Genomic DNA, 21,835 nt, shown 5'->3' on the forward strand with positions numbered 1-21,835 from the left:
GATATTTCTTCTTGTGGGTTGTCCAATTAAGGTGGAGGTGAGGAGAATTTTTTTTTCACGCAGAGAGTTGAGAGTATTTGGAACTCCCTGAAAGGATGGTGGAATCGGATTTCTCAAGTATTCTTAATTCAGAGGTCGAATGATTGTTGTTAAGCAAAGGACCGGGGGAAGGTTATTGGAAATAGTCAGGAATGTAGAGATTACAGTCAGACAGCCATGATCTTACTGAGTGGCAGAGCAGGCCAAAGGGGTCATAGCCAATTCTGCTGCTAATCTGTATGTTTGTAAGTAGTAGCTGGAAGAAAGGGAGGTAAGAAGCCCCTGTGTTGATGCTGCAGTTACAGTGATAGGGAGGGGTACCACGGCAGGAGAAAGTTACACAACTAGGGAGGGCTCTTAAGCCAGAAAAAGTTAAATGACAGGGAGACTATAAGGTCTGGAGGAGGTTAGCGATAGGGAAGGTTATTAGACCTGGAGAAGGTTACAGAGATAGGGAGGGTTGTAGCACATGGAGGAGATTACAGAGATACAGAGGGTTGTAGGAGCTTGAGTAAGTTTCAGAGACAGGGATGGGTTTTAGGCACTGGAGTTGTTAGGGCTAGAGGTGCTTAGAACATAGGAAGTTCTAAGGTTAACTTCTAAGGTCTAACTTCTAGGAAGGTTACAGAGACAGGGTGGGTTTTAGAGACTGGCAGTGTCTATAGACACAGAGGAAGGTGTGGAGACCGGAGGTGTTTACAGACCTAGGGAGGGGTGTAAGGACCAGAGGAGGTTACAGAGACAGGGTGGGTTTTAGAGACTGGCAGTGTCTATAGACACAGAGGAAGGTGTGGAGACCGGAGGTGTTTACAGACCTAGGGAGGGGTGTAAGGACCAGAGGAGGTTACAGAGACAGGGTGGGTTTTAGAGACTGGCAGTGTCTATAGACACAGAGGAAGGTGTGGAAACCGGAGGTGTTTACAGACCTAGGGAGGGGTGTAAGGACCAGAGGAGGTTACAGAGACAGGGTGGGTTTTAGAGACTGGCAGTGTCTATAGACACAGAGGAAGGTGTGGAGACCGGAGGTGTTTACAGACCTAGGGAGGGGTGTAAGGACCAGAGGAGGTTACAGAGACAACAGCAGCAGTGGGTAATGTAATTTGTGGACTTTGTTCCATCTCTCATCTCAACTGAACATTTTGGACTGAGACGAGGAAAAATTACTTCACCCTGTCATTTCTGGATCTTTGGAATTCTCCAGATTGCAGAGGATTGAGGATGCCCCATTGTGGAATACATTTAAGGTTCAGGATAGTCAGATTTTTGGTCACACACAGAATCAAGTGTTTTCGGACTGGGCTGGAAAATGTCATTGAAGCCACAGTCATACTAAATTATATCAAAAGGTCTACTCCTGCTCCTATTTCTTGTGTTATTCCTATTCACTTCCTTCTGACTCCATTCTTTCTTATAATCGCACCACTTGGAGTATAATAATGATTCCTCTGACCTTCTCATACATGGCACTGAATAATCCATGCTCAGTAAAGGACTCCAATCAATCCCACCTTCGCAAACTGTTTGAGTTTGGCAATGATATTACCTTCACCTCCAAATGGGTTCTCCACCAATCAGACCCTTTTACCTGTCTCCAAGAATCTTCCTCTGGCTGCACCGCTTCCTTTAGCTTCACAACCTCTCCTATTATTATTGAGAACTTTTTTAATTCAATCTTGGGACGTGTACATTTCTGGCTAGGCCAGCATTTATTGTCTATTCTTAATTGCCCAGAGGGCAATTAAAACTCAAGTACATTATTATGGGTCTGCAGTAACATGTAGTCCAGACTAGGGAAAAGCAGTGGACTTCCTTCCCTAAAGGATATTACAGAACAAGCTGGGATTTTATGAAAATTGACAAAGGTTTCATGGCCATCATTAGACTTTTAATTCCAGATTTTTATACCGAATTCAAATTCTACCAATTGTCATTGATGGAAATAGAGCCTAGTGCCCAAAACATAGCCTAGCATTCTGAATTACTACTCCTGACACAGGGAGGACCACTCCCACCTGCCTCCCTCCTGTCAGCATGAGATCAGTTGGGTCAGTGGATCCTTCAATCCCTCTAGCCTGTATCCCTCTGAACTCTGTTCTCTCAGATCTAACACTAACACCGTCATCTAACTTGTTGACCAGGTTACTGCTGCTGTTTTCTGGCACACCGACATCTACTCAGCAGGTTCTCAATATCAACATACTCATACCTCTGCCTTGACCATGATCATATCACCAAACATCATGCGTTGCATCAAGAACTGTCTTTGGCTTCAACCCTAGAGATCTCCCCTCCACAGCCCCAAACCTCAGAGACCCCAATCCCAAACAGCACGCTTACACCTCCTACCCAAAAGTCACATAAAGTATTTTCCTGCACTTGCCCTGTAGCCTGCACCTACCCCACTGAACTGAACTGTTCCTATTTTGAGTCCATTTTTTTCTCCCCTTGTCCAGTTCTTTTATGAAAATAGATTGTGGCAGATTGGAGTGAGAATACTCTGAATGCACTAAGAGTCATTTGAAGTAAAGTTCAACAGATGACAATTTGATGTACCAATAATTACTGGTTACACGTTGAAATATCCAGATGTTATTGAATGCAGGAGTGTCAGGGCATGTTTGAAATGATCAAAAAGGCAACAGGTCCATTGAAAACAAACCAAGGGAGATCATCACTGACTGCAACAAACAGTTAGAGAATTGGATACGACACTACCTTGATTTGTAGTTTAAGGATAATCACCAAGAAAGCTCGAGACACTACATAAAGCCTATTTGTGACGGCAGAGTTAGATATCATGTCCACAGGGAGGACCTCCTGGCAAGTGCAGGTCACTAACTCAGAGGTCCTGAGGAATGCCAATTCCACCAGAAGAGATTCATTGCTGAGTGGCAACGTCTGATTTGGCTCAAAAACATTCATGATTGCTGTTTACCCAAAAAGCTTCTCTGCAGTGAACTGGCCAATAAGGTTATGATATTCTGGGTGTCTATACCTCCAGGACAAAAACACCTGCAAGATATAGGCCACAGACAGAGAAAGTTCTGACTGCTGTGGCCTCTGAAGGGTCTCTGTTGGGAAGGGCATTGGAAGAGGCAAGCCAATGTACAGAGCCCAGCTGGAGGAGACAGTCTAGGAAAAAATAGAGAACAGAGAATTGTGCATCTTCTCAAATCAATGTTGTGCAGCCAATGAGTCAGAAACTACCTGACCAGAATAGGGCTCAGAAGACGCACCAAGTGTTGTTTCACTCAGAGCTGTCAGTCTGTCCTTACTGATATGACTCCTCTGAAGGTCTCTGTCTCCAATATCTCCCCTTCATGGACTTCTCTCTCTACACCTTCATCTCTTACCAGGACGGCCTGACAGGTTCCAGCTCTTCCTTCAATGGGGATGCAAGCAGTTTCAATCCAGTGCCTCCTCCATCTTTACCCAGCTGAACTTGTTCTCTTTTAACTCATCTCACTTACTCAAGACCATAACATTAGGAGCAAAAATTAGGCCATTCAGCCCATCAAGTCTGCTCTGCCATTCAATCATGGCTGATAAGTTCCTCAACCTCTTTCTCCTGCTTTCTCCACAAAACCCTTGATCCCCTTGATAATCAAGAACCTGTCTATCTCAGTATTAAATGTACTCAATGACCTGGCCTCCACAGCCTTCTGTGGCAGTGAATTCCATAGATTCACCACTCTCTGGCTGAAGAAGTTTCTCCTTATCTCCGTTCAAAAAGGTCTTCCCTTTACTCTAAGGCTGTGCCTTAGGGTCTTAGGCTCTCCTACCAATGGAAGCGTCTTCCCAACATCCACTCTGTCCAGGCCATTCAGTATTCTGTAAGTTTCAATTAGATCTTCCTCATCCTTCTAAACTCCAATGAGTATAGTCCCAGAGTCCTCAAATGTTCCTCATATGTTAGGCTTTTCATTCCTGGGACCATTCTCGTGAACCTCCTCTGAACCCGCTCCAGGGCCAGTACATCCTTCCTGAGATATGAGGTCCAAAACTGCACACACTACTCCAAATGTGGCCTGACCAGAGCCTTATAAAGCCTCAGTGGTACAACCCTGCTTTTATATTCAAGTTCTCTTAAAATAAATGCCAACACTGCATTTGCCTTCCTGACTACTGACTCAACCCGAAAGTTTACCTTGAGAGAATACTGGACCAGAACTCCCAAGTCTCCTTGCACTGCAGACTTCTGAATTTTCTCCCCATTTAGAAAATAGTCCATGCTTTTGTTCTTCTTACCAAAGTACACTCAAATAGAAGCTGCGGTCAAGCCTACCCACATTGGTCCAAAAACATTGATGGCTGTATCAACGCCACCTCTTGCTCCCAAGAGGAACTCGAACAGTTCATCCGCTTCACCAACACCTTCCATCCCAACCTCAAGTTCACCTGGGCCATCTCCAACACATCCCTCACCTTCCTGGGCCTCTCTGTCTCCATCTCAGGCAACCAGCTAGAAACTGATGTCCATTTCAAGCCCACAGACTCCCACAGCTACCGAGAATACACCTCCTCCGACCCACCCTCCTGCAAAAATTCCATCCCCTATTCCCAATTCCTTTGCCTCCACCGCATCTGCTCCCAGGATGAGGCATTCCACTCTCGCACATCCCAGATGTCCGCATTCTTCAAGGACCGCAACGTCCCCCCCGACAGTGGTCAAGATCGCCCTTGACCGTGTCTCCTGCTTTTCCGCAACACATCCCTCACACCCCGCCCCCGCCACAACCGCCCAAAGAGAATCCCCCTCGTCCTCACACACCACCCCACCAACCTCCGGATACAAGGCATCATCCTCTGACACTTCCACCATCTACAATCCGACTCCACCACCCAAGACATTTTTCCATCCCCACCCTTGTCTGCCTTCCGGAGAGACCACTCTCTCCGTGACTCCCTTGTCCGCTCCACATTCCCCTCCAACCCCACCACACCCGGCACCTTCCCCTGCAACCGCAGGAAATGCTACACTTGCCCCCACACCTCCTCCCTCACCCCCATCCCAGGCCCCAAGATGACTTTCCATATCAAGCAGATGTTCACCTGCACATCTGCCAATGTGGTATATTGTATCCACTGTGCCCGGTGTGGCTTCCTCTACATTGGGGAAACCAAGCAGAGACTTGGGGACCGCTTTGCAGAACACCTTCGCTCAGTTCACAATAAACAACTGCACCTCCCTGTCGTGAACCATTTTAACTCCCCCTCCCATTCTCTAGATGACATGTCCATCATGGGCCTCCTGCAGTGCCACAATGATGCCACCCGTAGGTAGCAGGAACAGAAACTCATATTCCGCTTGGGAACCCTGCAGCCCAATGGTATCAATGTGGACTTCACAAGCTTCAAAATCTCCCCTCCCCCCACTGCATCCCAAAACCAGCCCAGCACGTCCCCGCCTCCCAAACCTGTTCTTCTTCTCACCTATACCCTCCTCCCACCTCAGGCCGCACCTCCATTTCCCACCTACTAACCTCATCGCGCCTTCTTGACCTGTCCGTCCTCCCCGGCCTGACCTATCCCCTCCCCACCTCCCCACCGATACTCTCCTCTCCACCTATCTTCTCCTCTATCCATCTTTGGTCCGCCTCCCCCTCTCTCCCTATTTATTTCAGAACCCACTCCCCATCCCCCTCTCTGAGGAAGGGTCTAGCTTTTGTGCTCCTGAGATGCTGCTTGGCCTGCTGTGTTCATCCAGCTTCACACTTTGTTATCTTAGGTCCAAAAACATGATTGGTTTGTGGGCTCTGTGGAATATCTCTTATTCCAGACCTACACTGTCTCACATTGTATTAAATCTTTTTCCAGTACAAAATGAGCAGTAAAACTTTGGCTTAAGAGGGTTTGATGAACACTGTCTCAGCAAAAAGTACAGATAAGCTCAGGTAAAGTCCTTTTAACTTACCTCTTTACTCTTAGAGTAGTTGAGATGGCAGTTAGGGCAGAGGCATGCTGCTCCTGCAGGATGTGGGAGCTCAGGGAGCCTTCCGTCATTTCTGATGACTACACCTGTGGGAACGGTACCCAGCTGCAGATCCTGGGAGACTGCATTAGGGAGTTGGAGCTGGTTGTACTCAGGATCATCTGAGCTGCTAAGTGTATCACAGATAAGAGTTTTACTGAGGTGGTCACACCTAAGGTGCAGGCAGAGAGTAGCTGGGTAATCAGCAGGAAAAGTAAAGGGAGTAGGCAGAGAATGCAGGAACCCCCTGTGGCCATTCCCCTCAAAAACAAATATACTGTTTTGAGGGGGATGGCCATTCAGCAGAAAGCGCCAGTAGCCAGGTCAGTTGCACAATGGCTGGCTCTGGGGCATAGTAGGACAAAGTGAAGGTAAACAGGGCCTTAGTGACAACAAACTCAATAGATGGACAGACAAGAGATTATGTGGCTGCAGATGGGAACTCAGGATGGTTGGTTGCCTCCCAGGAGCCAGGGTCTAGGATACTGAGAGCAACTGCAGAACATTTTCAAGGGGGAGGGGAAGCAGCCAGAGTCACTGTGCACATTGTCACAAATGGCATTGATAGGAATAGGGACGAGGTCTTCCGGATTGATTATAGAAAGCTAGGAAACAAGTTAAAAACCAGGACCTCAAAGGTGGTAATCTCCAGATTACTTCCAGTGCCACATGCCAGTGAGGGTAAGTACAGAACGAAATGGCAGATAAATGCGTGGCTAAAGACTTGATGCAGCGGGCAGGGATTCAGGTTCTTAGATCATTGGGATCTTCTCTGGGGCAGAGGTGACCCATTCAGGAGGGATGGGTTGCACCTGAACTGGAGAGCGATGAATATTCTGGAGGGCAGATCTGCTAGTGCTACAAGGGAGGGTTTAAACTAGATTGGCAGGGAGGTAAGTGCAAGGCTGGAAGGAGATACAGTACTCAGAAATGGCAACAATTTGAAGGGACAGGTCAGGCTGGAATACGACGGGGAGCAAGGAATGCCGCTTGGATTAAATTGTATCTATTTCAATGCAAGACAGCTGACGGGTAAGGCTGATGAACTCAAGGTGTTTTTAAGGTACATGGGGCTGGGATATTATAGCCATTACAAAAACATGGCTAAGGGAGGGACAGGGCTGGCAGCTTAATATGCCAGGGTACAGGTATTTTAGACATGACAGAGGAGAGGAAAGAGGGGAGGGGTTTACCTATTTGATTAAGGGGAGTATCACAGCAGTAGTCAGAGATGAAATAACTGAGGGATCATCTAGTGAGGCTTTGTGGGATCATGACATTATTGGGGTTGTGCAATATGCCCCCCAAATAGTCAACGGGAATTAGAGGAACAAATATGCAGGGAGACTGGGGAGACTTGCAAGAGCAACAGGGTTGTCATAGCAGGGGATTTTAATTTCCTCACATAGACTGGGACTGCCATAGTGTTAAGGGCTTAGATGGGGTAGAATTTGGTTAAATATATTCAGGAAAATTTCCTCAAGCAGCATAGAGAAGTCCTACTTAGCAAAAGGCAAAACCCAACCTACTCTTGGGGAATAGGGCAGGGCAGGTGGCTGAGGTGATAGCAGAGGAGCACTTTGGGACCCGTTACCACAGCACTATTAATTTTGAAATAGTTCTGGAGAAGGACAAAGCTGGTCCACTGGTTTGAGTTCTAAATTGGGGCAAGATGAATTTTGATGGAATTAGACAGGAACTTGCAGGGGTCGGTTGGAGTAGTTTGTTTGCAGACAAAACAGACCTCAGGCAAGTGGGAGGCCTTTAGGAGTGTGATAGCTAAAGGTCAAGATCTTTACGGTCCTGTGAGGGTGAAGGGCAAGGTTGGCAGGAGTAGGGGAATCCCGGATAGCAAGAGATATTGAGGCTTTAACCAGAAAAAAGGAGGAGGCATGGCTCAGGTACAGGCAGCTGGGATCGAGGGCATCCCTGGAGGTATATAGGGGATACAGGTGTTTACTGAAGAAGGAATACAGGACGGCAAAAGGGGGTACGAGATAGCTTTAGTTGAGAAGATTAGGGAGAATCCAAAGTATATTAAACGACAAAGAATAACTAGAGTGAGAATTGGAGCCCTCAAGGTCAAAATGCATGAGATAGTAGGAACTGCTGATGCTGGAGAATCTGACATAACAAGATGTAGAGCTAAAGAAGGTCCAGACTCGAAATGTCAGCTTTCCTGCTCGACCTGCTGTGTTTATCCAGCTCCACAATTTGTTATCTCAAAATGCACATGTATGTGTGCGATCGAAATAACTGTGGATGCCGTAAACCGGGAACAAAAGCAGAAGTTGCTGGAAAAGTTCACCAGGTATGGCCGCATCTGTGAAGAAAAAATCAGAGTTAACGTTTCAGTTCTAAGCAAGGGCCACCGGACCTGAAATGTTAACATTGATTTTTTTCTTCACAGATGCTGCCAGACCTGCCGAGCTTTTCCAGCAACTTCTGCTTTTGTTCATGTATATCTGGAACCATAGGAGTTGGGCAAGATCCTCAATGAATATTTCTCCTCTGTGTTTACTGTGCAGAAAGATACGAAGACTTGGGAACTTGGGTAAGTTACTGGTGATATCCTGGGGACAATCACAGTAGAGGTGGTGTTGGTTATATTAGAATGCATGAAGGTGCATAAATCTCCTGGCCCTTACCACATATATCGAAGAACCCTGCAAGAGGCTAGAGAAGAAATTGCGGGTGCCCTGGCTGATTTAGGGTTTGATTAGGAATAGCCAGCATGGCTTTTTGCATGGGAGATCACGCCTCATGAATTTGTTAAAGTTCTTTGATGAAGGTCTTTGATGAGGAAGGTTGATGAGGGCAGGGCAGTAGATATGAGTTTCAGGAAGGCCTTTGATAAGGTTCCTTGTGATAGGCTGTTCTGCAAGGTTCAATCGCATGGAATCCAGGGAGAGCTGGAAAATTGGCTTGATGGTAGGAAGCAGAAACTAATAAGGGAAGGACAACACAGTATGGAGCTGGAGGAAAACAGCAGGTCCGGCAGCACCAGAGGTGCAGACAAGTTGATATTTCAGGTTGGGACCCTTCTTCAGAAACATCAACTTTCCTGTTCCTATGATGCTGCCGAACCTGCTGTGTTCCTCCAGCTCTATACTGTGTTGTCTCTGACTCCAGCATTTGAAGTTCTTGCTATCTCTCAATAGTGGAAGGATGTTTGTCAGACTGGAGGCCTGTGACTAGTGGTGTGCCTCAGGGGTCGGTGCTGGGCCCATTGCTGTTTGTAATCTATACCAATGATTTGGTGGGAACACACAAGGCATGATTAGTAAGTTTGCGAATTACACTAAAATAGTTAGTAATGTAGACAGCGAGGAAGATTATCACAAATTACAGCAGGATGTTGATCAGCTGGGGAAGTAGGCCAAGAAATGGTAAACAGAGTTTACTATAAATAAGTGTGAGGTATTGCATTTTGGAAAGTCAAATCAAGGTAGGAGTTTCATGGTGAATGGAATGGCCTTAAGGAGTGTAGTGGAACAGAGGGACCTGGGAGTCCAGGTGCACGGTTCTCTGAAAGTTGAGTCACAGGTAGACAGGGCAATGAAGAAGGCTTTTGGCGTACTGAACTTCATCAGTCAGGGCTTTTGAGTACAGAAGTTGGCAAGTTATGTTGCAGTTGTACAGGACATTGGTGAGGCTGCACTTGGAGTATTGTGTTCAGTTTTGGTCACCTTGCTATAGAAAAGATATTAAATTGGAAAGGGTGCAGAAGAAATTTACAAGAATGTTGTCAGGATTCAAGGGACTGAGCTATAGGGAGAGATTGGAAAAACTAGGACATTTTTTTCAGACCATAGGAGAATGAGGGGGGAATCTTACAGAAATGTATAAGATCATGAGAGGCACGGAGAGGGTGAACGCACTCAGTCTTTTTCCCGGGATTGGGGAATCACGGACTAGAGGGTGACAGTTTAAGGTAAGAGGGAAAAGAATAAATGGGAACCTGAGGAGCAACTTTTTTGCACAGAGGGTGATACGCATATAGAATGAGCTGCCAGCAGAAGTGGTTGAGTTAGGTACTTTGACAACATTTAAAAGGCATTTGGACAAATACTTGGATAGGAAAGGTTTAGAGGGATATGGGCCAAATGTGGGGAAATGGCTTAGCATAGATGGACATTTTTGTCAACATGGACCAGTTAGGGCTGCAGGACTCCAAGACTCTATACAGTAATGACTCAAGCAGTGTCATTTTCTGCTTCTGCCATGAACTGGGAAAATTCATCAAATTTCATTTCAATTTCATCATTCTCTAACCTTCATCTTGTCCATCTGACTCTTCCCTATCCAGCCTTGACTTCATTATCTCCACTTCTAGGGTTAAAATGAGAATGTAGGAAGCATGGTTAGTAAGTTCATGGATGACACCAAAATTGATAGTACATTGGACAGTGAAGAAGGTTATCGAAGAGCACTTTGAGATCTTGATCAGCTAGACCAATGGGCTGAGGAGTGGCAGATGGAATTTAATTCAGTTAAATATGAGGTGCTGCTAAGACAAACCAGGACAGGACTTACACAGTTGATGACAGCCTGGGGAGTGTCCTTGAACAGAGAGACCAGAGCGTGCAAGTACATAGTTCATTGAAGGTGGCGTCACAGGTAGACAAGTTTGGTGAAGGCAGCATTTGGCATGCTTGCCTTCGTGATTCGGAACATTGAGTACAGAAGTTGGGACATGTTACGCCTGTACGAGACATTGGTAAGGCTGGAGTACAGAGTACAATTCTGGTTGCCCTGCTATAGGAAAGATGTTAATAAACTGGGAAGAATGCAAAAAAAAGTGCATGTTACTGAGACTGGAAGGTTTGAGCTATAGGGAGAGGCTGGACTATCTGGGACGTTTTTCCCCGGACAGAGGCTAAGGGATGACCTTATTGAAGTTTATAAGATCATGAGGGGAGTGTAGAGGATGAATGGCCAATGTCTGATCCCCAGGGCTGGGGGGGGGGGGGTCTAAAACTCCATGGCGCAGGCTTATGGTGGGAAGGGAAAGATTTAAAACAGACCTGAGGAACAACCTTTTCCACGCAGTGGGTGATGCGTGTATGAAACAAGTTACCAGAGGAAGGAAGACGCCATTTAAAAGACATTTGGGAATACAGACACCACATTCCCTGGGAATTTCGGAGTTCCGTCTGCCCGGTTGCTTGGGAGGAGCGTATTACGTCATCGCGTCGGGACTGCGCCTGCGTGGTGTGCCCGGGGGTCCGGAGCGGGTAAAATGGCGGCGCCTGCGCTAGATGGTTCGGGGTTGCTGTGGAAACCGGGCCTTGGGTCTCCCGAGGCTTCTCAGCGGCCTAGCCGAGCGTGGCTTTCTATCTCCCACCCAACACCTGTCTTTCCTGCCGGTTGTCAGCCTCCCGGGGGGAGTCAGAAACTCTCCTGGTTTCACCCTCAGCTGCCCCGGATGAATCTTTCCGCCCGAAGCTCCTTTGCCCCATCAGTGTTCCCCACTCTCACCCCCTCATCCTCGCTGCCCTCTTGTAGTACACAGCCCTTCCCACTCCCAGCCCCGCAGCGCGCGCCACTAGGATGAAGTTGAGCAAACTGCTGGAAACCTCAAGATAATAAAATGTGAGGCTGGATGAACACAGCAGGCCAAGCAGCATCTCAGGAGCACAAAAGCTGACGTTTTGGGAAACCTCACTGTGTGTTTCTTTTGTCCACAGGCTGTTGGACTGGAGTGGAAGCAGCTGTTTGCCTGTGAATTGGAAGTTCAAGAAGTAAACCATGGTAAGTATGCTGGTTATGCGTTGTTTTGAGAATGAAAATTTATGTACAAGCAATTCATCAAGGTTGCCTGTCTAAAGGGGTGTGTGATCTTTCTGTTTGAGATTTGTGTCCTGGTTTCTATTTTAAAATAAGTTTTCCCCTTGCTTTAATTCTGGATAATTAGGTATTAACTCAGTTGCTGCTTGGATTTGTATTTTAAATGCAATCTGTTATTCATTGCAGTCTGTTTTTTGAATGTGTATCTGAAATGTTTCTTTACATTTTATTTTTATGGGAGTATAGCAGGTGTGGTTACTAGGTTTGCACATTATGTCAAAATTAGTGGTATGGCAGACAGTGAAGGAGGTTATTGCAGAGTGCAACAGGACATTGATGAGATGGGCTAAGAAGTGGTAGATGGAGTTTAATTCAGATAAATGTGAGATGGTAAGGCAAATCAGGACAGGACTTAGACACTTAATGGTAGGATCCTGGGAGTATTGCTGGATAATGATGTTGGAGTGCAGGTTCACAGTTCCTTGAAAGTGCAGTTGCAAATAGACAGGATGGTGAAGATGTTTTGTATACTTGACTTTATTGGTCAGTGTACTGAGTATAGGAGTTGGGAAAGCCATGTTGCAGCTGTACAGGACATAGGTGAGGATGCTATAGAATACTGCATTCAACTCTGGTCTCCCTTCTATAGGAGAGACGATGTGAAACTTGAAAGGGTTCAGCAAAGCTATACAAAGATGCTGCCGGGGTTGGATGGTTTCAGTTATATGGAGAGGCTGAATCGGCTGGGGCCGTTTTCCCTACAGCATCGAAGACTGGTGTGACCTTTTATTGAAGTTTATAAAATCATGAGGGACATGCATAGGGTAAATAGCAAAGGTCTTTTCCCTGGGGTAGAGGAGCCCAAAACTAGAGGGGCATAGGTTTGAGATGAGAGGAAAAAAATTTAAAAGGGACCTGAGGGGCAACTTTTTCCGAACAGAGTGGTGTGTGCATGGAAAGAGCAGCCTAGGGGAAGTGGTGGAGGCTGGTACAATTACAATATTTAAAAGGCATCTGGATGGGTACCTGAATAGTTTATATGCTGGCATGTGGGACTAGATTAATTTAGGACATCAATTTAGGGGAGGCATGGACGAGTCAGCTCAAAGGGTCTGTTTCCATACTGTGCATCTCCATGACTCTGTGACTGGAATTAAAGTTTTTAAATTATTCAGGAAGATATTACGCTATAAGATCATTTGTCAGAGGCATGTCTCTGACATTTCCCATTGCAAAATAAATCTGAACACACTCTTCAAATCTGTCTGAGCCTCAAAGGTGAGGCTGTGATATTGCAGCTGGTTGATGCCTCAGTTTAAAAACTCTTTAGGTGGGTTGATGCAGGAGTTAAGGCCTGCCAACTAGAAGGACATTTGTCTTACTACGTGATGAGGCTCCGCTTTATAACATTTTGCAAACAGTCCTCCCAGTGTTCTGAGGTGTAGTTGGTCCAGAGGCTCTCGGTTTGATTCCTAGTTTGACATCTAACCTGTGTCAAATGATTTATCTAAAAGATAGCAGTTGGGTAACCCTGTTGGGATTCCTAGCTGTTGTTGAGAATTAGCTGGATTTTGACCATTTAAACCTTCATTTTAAATTTTTCTACCAATGCCATTGCTAGGACTCTCGTGGGGAATGGCCACATCAGTGATGGCTTGCCGTGGAGGCCGGGACGTTGGATGCCTTCAAGGCAGAGATCGACAAATTCTTGATCGCAAAAGGCATCAAGGGCTACGGGGAGAGTGCAGGGAAGTGGTGCTGAAATGCCCATCAGCCATGATTTAAATGGCGGAGTGGACGTGATGGGCGAATGGCCTGCCTTCCACTCCTATGCCTTATGGTCTTATGGGAGGCACTGCCCTTGAAGAATCAGCAATCTAGTGAGAGTTAGTGTCCCTAGGATGGAGAGGTGTGCATTCAAGACAAAAAAGCCTGGCTAATCATTGTGTAATTTTTTTTTTCTCCTACAGGGGGAACGGAAAGGTGTGAACAAGTACTACCCACCTGACTTTGATCCTGCAAAGGTAAGAAGAGTTCAGTGTGTTTGAGATGAAGTGCTTGGAATGGTAAATAAGAGCTGCAAGCTGTATGTCATTTGTCCTTCTAGTCTGCCACCCTGACTTGGAACTGTGTTATCGTTCCTTCACTGTTGCTGGCTCAAAAACCTTGAACTGCCTTCCCTAACAGCACTGTGGGTGTATCTACACCTCAAAGACTGCAACGTTTTAAGAAGGTAGCTCACACCTTGTTCTCGAAGGCTGTTTTAGATGGGCAATAAATTTTGCCTTGTTAAATATCACCCGTATCCCTTTGTTAACTTTTTGATTAAAGATAATGATTTAGTACCTTTAACATTGTGAAACCTTGAATGTTTCATGTCAGAGACTAGATAGGTTGCAGTTGTTTCCCTGAGGGCAGAGAAGACCTGAGGGAGGAACTGTTTGAGGTTAATGAGGCCCTGAGGGGGAACAGACAGTGTAGATAGGAGAGAATCTTTCTCCCTTTACTGGAAGAGGCAGTAACCATTTGGCACAGTTTTCAGTTCAGGATAGGAGATTTTGAGGGAGTTTGAGGAAAACCTTCTCCCAGATGGTTGTGGGTGTCTGGAACTCACTGCCTAAAAGAGGCAGAAGTCATCAAAACATTTAAGAACCAATTACATGAACAATTGAAATGCCATAGTGTACAAAGCCCAGTGCTGGAGAATGAGATTGGAATAAGTGGACATGATGGGCCAAAAGCCCTCTTGCTATGCTGTAAAAACTGAGTAATGATATCAGCAACCAGGGCTTCAGAGAGAAAGATGGGAGGAGTTGGGTGGAAGGATTTCAATGGTTAAGCAATCTGCACTGGCTTTAAATCTGGTACATTTCTTTCCTGCTTTTTCTGGACTGGGATGACATTTTTCTAACCTGACAGCATGGATCCCTCAACAAGTACAGGAACAGTCACCCTCTGCGGGAAAGGGCACGGAAACTCTCCCAAGGAATTCTCGTTATCCGGTGAGTCTCCTGCTGAGTCTGAATTTTAAACTCCTGTTTTCTTGTGTGTTTTGTATCTTTAAGAGCAAGACCGCTTGATTGCGATTTCTATATTTGCTACCGGGTTTGATGTTCTGTGTGTTGCAGCTTGGAGATAGAGGGGCTGGATCTCCCGCTCCTCATTCTGAGCTATTGCCTCTGGCTCTCACTCAATACAGATATCTGCCATGTGTCACAGTTAAAGGGCTTTCAAACAAGTTTTAGAACATCAAACACTACAGCGCAGTGCAGACCCTTCGGCCCTCAATGTTGCGCCGACCTGTGAAACCAAACTGAAACCCATTTAACCTACACTATTCCATGTATATTTGGACTTCCAGAAAGCATTTGATACAGTGCTGCAAGACAGATTGGTTAGCAACTGTTTTCTTCCTCAATTGCTCTCCAACCAGAACTGCAAGTTGTAGATGAGCAAGGATTGGTCACCTTCGCTATGGTGGCCACATTCCCTGAAGAATGCCATGTCACGTTCGCTGGACAGGTTCTTGCTCTGGCCTGTTGATGTACCTGGTAGTCAATGGAACTGAATTTTCAGGGTGACAAATATTATCGTGGTTTATTAGGTATGGTTTACTAGTAACTGAGTCTTCTGCTTTCTCAAAGGTTTGAGATGCCATATAACATCTGGTGTGATGGTTGTGGGAAGCACATCGGAATGGGTAAGTCTGCGACAATGTGCAGAATATGATGAAATCGGGCTTGGAGGAGTTAGAGCATTCTGTCCTTTCAACTTTTCAGCCAAATGTGGGTCCAGTATAGACCAAGTGGAGAAAACTGCTATCTCTGCTGCTTCACAGCAACAAACTGAGATGCAATGAGTCATAGATAACAAGGCGTAGAGGTGGATGAACACAGCAGGCCAAGCAGCATCAGAAGAGCAGGAAAGCCGACGTTTCAGGTTGAGACCCTTCAGAAAATCTTGGCCTGCTGAGTTCATCCAGCTCTACACCTTTCATCTCTTGATTCCCCAGCATCTGCAGCTCCTACTATCTCTGCAATGAGTTGTAGTTAGCTTCATTCAAGTTTTTTTTTATTTTGGGAGGTGCTATGAGAAGGGAGATTGCAAACAATCCTGCTTGGATAAACAGCAATAAGGAGCTTTACTCTGTACCCAACCCAGTGCTAACCCTGTCTTGGGAGTGTTTAGGGACAGTGTAGAGAGAGCTTAAATCTATATTAAATTGTGCAGTCTCTGTCCCTGGAACATTTGCTGGGACAGTCTCAAGGAAACTTTAGTCTGTATCTGACCCCATGCTGTTCCTGCCCTTGGAGTGTTTGATGGGGAAAGTGTCACAGGTTCTTTCTCTTGCAGTTTAAAAGATCAGACGATGCTTTATTTGGCTGAAAAAGAGTAAAGATAGCTTTTCTGGCTTTCAAACCTCATGGTTTGTAATCTCCCTGTTTGATGGGGACAGTGTAGAGATGGCTTTACTTTGGGTTTAAAAGAGTAGATGTTGATGGGGTGACAAAAGTCCTTTCCTCGTTCCAGGTGTCCGGTACAATGCAGAGAAGAAGAAAGTTGGGAATTACTACACAACCCCCATCTACAGGTACTATTCCTGTTCACCTCGTCCTCCGAAGCTCAGTCAGGCTTTGGCTGCTCCATTCCTTTTTGTGTCCCATCAGGACAGGTTAATCTACCGCTCCCTTCAGCAGAGTCAGGCTCACCACTCCTTTTACTGACGATGGATCAAAAATCTGGAACCACTTCCTTAATGGCATCGTGAGTGTGCACCCTCCCATGTTCGAGGTGATTTATGTTCTCAAGGCGACCACCACCCCCCCCCTCCCCCCCCCCCCCACCGCCATCCCCAATAACACTCCTGTTATAAATTTTTTTTTCAAAATTGTCCTTCTTTCTCAACCTGTTAGTCTTGCTATGCTGGGTAGTCCAGTGATAATGGAGAAGATCCCGGAGCTGTTCTGTGCTTACTCGCCTGGCTGCCTGTTTGGGTGGTGCAGATCCTGGAATGGAATCTCCTATTTCAATAATATAATTCAGGGCATCTTAGAGCATAGAACAGTACAGCACAGAACAGGCCCTTCAGCCCACAATGTTGTGCCAACCATTGATCCTCATGTATGCACCCTCAAATTTCTGTGACCATATACATGTCCAGCAGTCTCTTAAATGTCCCCAATGACCTTGCTTTCACAACTGCTGGCAACGCATTCCGTGCTCTCACCTCTGTGTAAAAAACCCGCCTCTGACATCCCCTCTATACGTTCCTCCAACCAGCTTAAAACTATGACCCCTCGTGTTAGCCATTTCTGCCCTGGGAAATAGTTCTGGCTATCAACTCTATCTATGCCTCTCATTATCTTGTATACCTCAATGAGGTCCCCTCTGCTCCTCCTTTTCTCCAATGAAAAGAGTCCGAGCTCAGTCAACCTCTCTTCATAAGATAAGCCCTCCAGTCCAGGCAGCATCCTGGTAAACCTCCTCTGAACCCTCTCCAAAGCATCCACATCTTCCCTATAATAGGGCGACCAGAACTGGACGCAGTATTCCAAGTGCGGTCTAACCAAAGTTTTATAGAGCTGCAACAAGATCTCACGACTCTTAAACTCAATCCCCCTGCTAATGAAAGCCAAAACACCATATGCTTTCTTAACAACCCTGTCCACTTGGGTGGCCATTTTAAGGGATCTATGTATCTGCACACCAAGATCCCTCTGTTCCTCCACACTGCCAAGAATTCTATCCTTAATCCTGTACTCAGCTTTCAAATTCGACCTTCCAAAATGCATCACCTTGCATTTATCTAGGTTGAACTCCATCTGTCACTTCTCCGCCCATCTCTGCATCCTGTCAATGTCCCGCTGTAGCCTACAACAGCCCTCTATACTGTCAACAACACCTCCAACCTTCGTGTCATCTGCAAACTTGCTGACCCATCCTTCAATCCCCTCATCCAAGTCATTAATAAAAATTACAAACAGTAGAGGCCCAAGGACAGAGCCCTGTGGAACCCCACTCACCACTGACTTCCAGGCAGAATATTTTCCTTCTACTACCACTCGCTGTCTTCTGTTGGCCAGCGAATTCTGTATCCAGACAGCTAAGTTCCCCTGTATCCCATTCCTCCTGACCTTCTGAATGAGCCTACCATGGGGAACCTTATCAAATGCCTTGCTGAAGTCCATATACACCACATCCACAGCTCGACCCTCATCAACTTTTCTAGTCACATCCTCAAAGAACTCGATAAGGTTTGTGAGGCATAACCTGCCCCTCACAAAACTGTGTTGACTGCATTTAATCAAGCCATGCTCTTCCAGATGGTCATAAATCCTATCCCTCAGAATCCTTTCTAACACCCTGCAGACGACAGACGTGAGACTTACTGGTCTGTAATTGCCAGGGATTTCCCTATTTCCTTTCTTGAAGAGAGGAATTACATTTGCTTCTCCAGTCCTCAGGTACGACTCCAGTGGAGAGCAAGGATGCAAAGATCTTCGCAAGTGGCGAAGCAATTGCATTTCTCGTTTCCCAAAGCAGCCGAGGATCTTCTCCCTCTGAAGAACATATTCTCCCCTTTGTCATGCACTTTAGGTGCCCAGCTGTGGCTGTTCATGAGGACTCTGAGGGCAGGCAGAATGATGAGGGTGAGAGGATTCCCTGATTTTTGGATAGGGTCCTTTTTGGGTACAGAGATGCCTCACTGCTCTCTCTGACTTTCTCTGTCACACATGTGTGGTTGGGTTCTTGATCCTGGAGCAGGATGTTTTCCTTGCTCACTCACTGTCAGGGAAGCTTTATGTCTGGTGTTGGATGTTGCAGGTTTCGGATGAAATGCCATTTGTGTGTGAATCACATCGAGATGCAGACTGACCCAGCCAACTGTGACTATGTGATAGTGAGTGGAGCACGACGCAAAGAGGAACGATGGGACATGAAGGACAATGAGCAGATATTAACAACTGGTTAGTGACACAGCAGGAGGGAGCATTGGAGGCTTGGGACAAAGGGGAGGGCAAGAGCTGGTCAAGGATGGTGAGGAATGCAGATGGAGGAGTGGCAGTGTCGGAGAGGCCAGAATGATGGTCGGGACTGGATGGGGTGCTGGGCAAGGCAGGGTAGTGTGGGTTGGGTTGATGGGGTTGTGAGGGTCTCTGTGGCTCTTGTGTGTGGTATTTAATGGGTCTTTGTGAATTCACACTGGTAATTGGTCTGAGTGGTGCTTTCTCTTTAATCACACAATGATCATTGACCCTTCAGAGCATGAAGAGAAGAAGAAGTTGGAAACAGATGCAATGTACAAGCTGGAACATGGAGTCAGTGACCAAGAGAAGCTGAAAATTGCCATTCCCACCCTGTCTGATATCCAGGAGATGCAGAGTGCCTGGAAAGATGACTTTGCCATTAACAGCATGCTGCGCAAGAAATTCCGGGTGTGTCTGCTGTAGATACTGTGAAGCTATAAATCCAGCACCATTAATTCTCCAGCCCTCCTCCCCCAGACAAAGAGAGCACCACCGCTCCAATCCCCTCCTTAAGAGAGTTAGCATGCATGAACACATCGGCCAGTGGAAGCGGAATATATCTCTCTCAGAACCACTGAACAATTAGTAAGATAAAGGGTCTCCAGATAATCATTAAATCCAAGGCAGAAAGTCTTTGGTAAAGGCATCTCTATATTCCTTGGTGCCCATGTACTTTTCCATTCACCTCCCATCGCATGCTGTCATGAATGTTTCAAGTTTAATTAACACTTCCATTATCCTGTCTTTAGGATGAGAAGAAGGTGTTGAAAGAAGTGGAAGAGAAAGATGAAGCTCTTCGGAACAAAGCATCTCTCAGTATCCCTCTGGTTCAGGAATCTGAGGACGATAAACACCTGGCTTCACTTCTCAAATTCCAGGCAATGGATTGTAAGTTGGGTTAAGATCAATATTAATATGTAGAATGGTGCGGAGTAGGACCTGATCTCAACACCAAAACTGCTCCATTCCACTTCAAAATGTATGTAGGAAGCAAAGTTCTCAGCAAGTAGCTTGGAAGTGGTAAAGTTAATTCCCTGGTGTTCTCTGAAAGTGTTAGGCAATGACTGGGGCTTCTCAACACCCAGCCTGGAGCAGGGAGGGTGTCAGTGTGAGTGAGGGTGAATTACAGTCGGGGTGATTCACTTGGGCCCAGCAAAGCTCCTTGAAGCCCATGTAACCAGGTCCATTTCACACAGGAAGGGAGTGATGACAGCACACTGGGTGTGCGCAGTAGGGTTTCCCACAGACTGCTCACCATTGATTTTGCATTTTATAATGGGGGTGCACAGGGTTCAAGGTCACTATCAGTAGGGACTGAGGAGCTAAAGAGGACCTTTAGACTAAGAACCTAGAGCTAAATGCATTTGGTCAGAATTGAATATAAAGAGAATTGAGTTCCCCTCTGAGAATCCATGATGATGGCACTGACTCTCATGCAGCAGCCCCTACTTGTTGAGTTTGGTTTCACATGGACATCACTGGGACATGATGAATAGTCACCTGATTTCGATAAGACTGATCCAGTTTGAACCACTCATTACCTAGTGATTCCAAACTGGAATATGCATGTGTCTCAGCAGTGACACTTGAGTGAAATGATCCCTTGGGTGAGATAGAAGATTTCCTCTTGTACTGAAGAGCAGAGCTTAGAGGTCATCGATGTGTATCACCAAGAAATCTAATCTTAAACTTAGGAGTAACTTCTATGCCACTTGAAGGGACTAAATAAGAAATTTGACATTTTGAGGGAGAATACCGAAGAGGGTTAAACTGAGAGGTTTTGCTGAGAATAGATGGAAAGAAGCTTGTGTCTGTCTGTGTTTCTATGTATTTGTGAAAATTGCAGTGATTCTGATGTTCCACATTTTCTTACACAGCGTACGAGGACAAGCAAAAATTGAAAAGGAAGGAAATAACCTCCCGGTCCTGGTTTGCACCATCACAAGTCACAGTAGGAGAGAAGGCTGGTGAGACTTTGAAAAAACTGGGCCTGAATAAAATATCAACAACCAAATCCACAAACAGCCCAAATGGATTTGCTGCCAGTAATCTTGGAATAATCCGACGGAAAGCAGAAAGCCAGAAACAGCAGTCGCTCTTGGTCAGCAGAGAAAAGGATTCCAGTCTGGAAATGATAAACAGAACCGATCAAAAGGACCATATTCCAGACAGAACACCTGAAGAGAATGTTAACGATTTGAGGGGAGAAACTGATATTTACCTACAGACTGAGGCAGTGGTGGACTCTGATCGAGATCTCAGTACCAGCTCCCTTGTTGCAGACTATTCTGACTCCAGTTCAGACACTGACATTCTCTGAGCTTCGCCTGTATGTAAATAAATGCAGACAGATTTATGTTTCATGACATATTCCTGTAGAATAAATACTCGTATTAACCTGTGTTTCTGAGGGAATCTATTCATTGAAGTTAATCTGACATTTGACCTTCGGGAGCTGCGTGCTCCATTGTCAACTTTGGGTCTGATCCCAAACTTTGTGTCTGTTCCCAATCAGCTTGGAAAGCTGTGCAAAAGAAACTAGTTTGTCTAATTATATAAAATATTCGGCACAAACAGGCCAGAAGGTTTTTGTTGTGGTTAGTGTTGTGTGCAAGCCTGTGTTTTGTACAGGGAGCAAAAACAGAAATTGCTGGAAAAGCTCAGCAGGTCTGGCAGCATCTGTGAAGAAGAAAAAAAATTAGTTAACATTTTGGGTCCAGTGACCCTTCCTTAGAACTGATGGCAGCTGGGAAAACATTGGTTTATATGCAGAAAATAGGGAGTAGACAAAAAGATAGAGGCTGAAGAGTAAGAAGAACAGTTGGTTAGACAAAGGAGTTGCTAATCTGGCTGGGAGTGTGAATAGTTGTTAATGGAGACTAACAATAGGTAGTGTGTAATGGCAGGCTATGTGACAGCAAGGCTGGTGTGTGAGCTGGGGGCCTAGGACATGTGAGAGTTTAGGCCCTAAAATTACTGAATTCGGAGGGTCCTCAAGCAGAAAATG

General features: G+C 45.8%; 1 protein-coding gene across 2 annotated transcripts; it reads left to right on the plus strand.

Moving 5' to 3' along the window:
* Positions 1 to 11,203: 11,203 nt before the first annotated feature.
* On the plus strand, positions 11,204 to 21,230 carry yju2b (YJU2 splicing factor homolog B). Of its 2 annotated transcripts, XM_048521919.1 has the most exons (10): positions 11,204 to 11,247; positions 11,701 to 11,764; positions 13,771 to 13,824; positions 14,720 to 14,802; positions 15,445 to 15,500; positions 16,331 to 16,391; positions 18,626 to 18,768; positions 19,064 to 19,236; positions 19,578 to 19,716; positions 20,706 to 21,230. In XM_048521919.1, the coding sequence occupies exons 2-10, from the start codon at positions 11,762 to 11,764 to the stop codon at positions 21,146 to 21,148; spliced, it is 1,155 nt and encodes a 384-aa protein (XP_048377876.1). In that variant the 5' UTR covers positions 11,204 to 11,247; positions 11,701 to 11,761; the 3' UTR covers positions 21,149 to 21,230. The 2 variants fall into 2 exon arrangements, with proteins under 2 accessions (XP_048377876.1, XP_048377875.1); XM_048521918.2 differs by lacking the exon at positions 11,204 to 11,247 and having other exon boundaries at positions 11,254 to 11,764.
* Positions 21,231 to 21,835: the final 605 nt, after the last annotated feature.

This window comes from Stegostoma tigrinum, chromosome 35 (genome assembly GCF_030684315.1).
Source record: "Stegostoma tigrinum isolate sSteTig4 chromosome 35, sSteTig4.hap1, whole genome shotgun sequence".
Classification (NCBI taxonomy): Eukaryota; Metazoa; Chordata; class Chondrichthyes; order Orectolobiformes; family Stegostomatidae; genus Stegostoma; species Stegostoma tigrinum.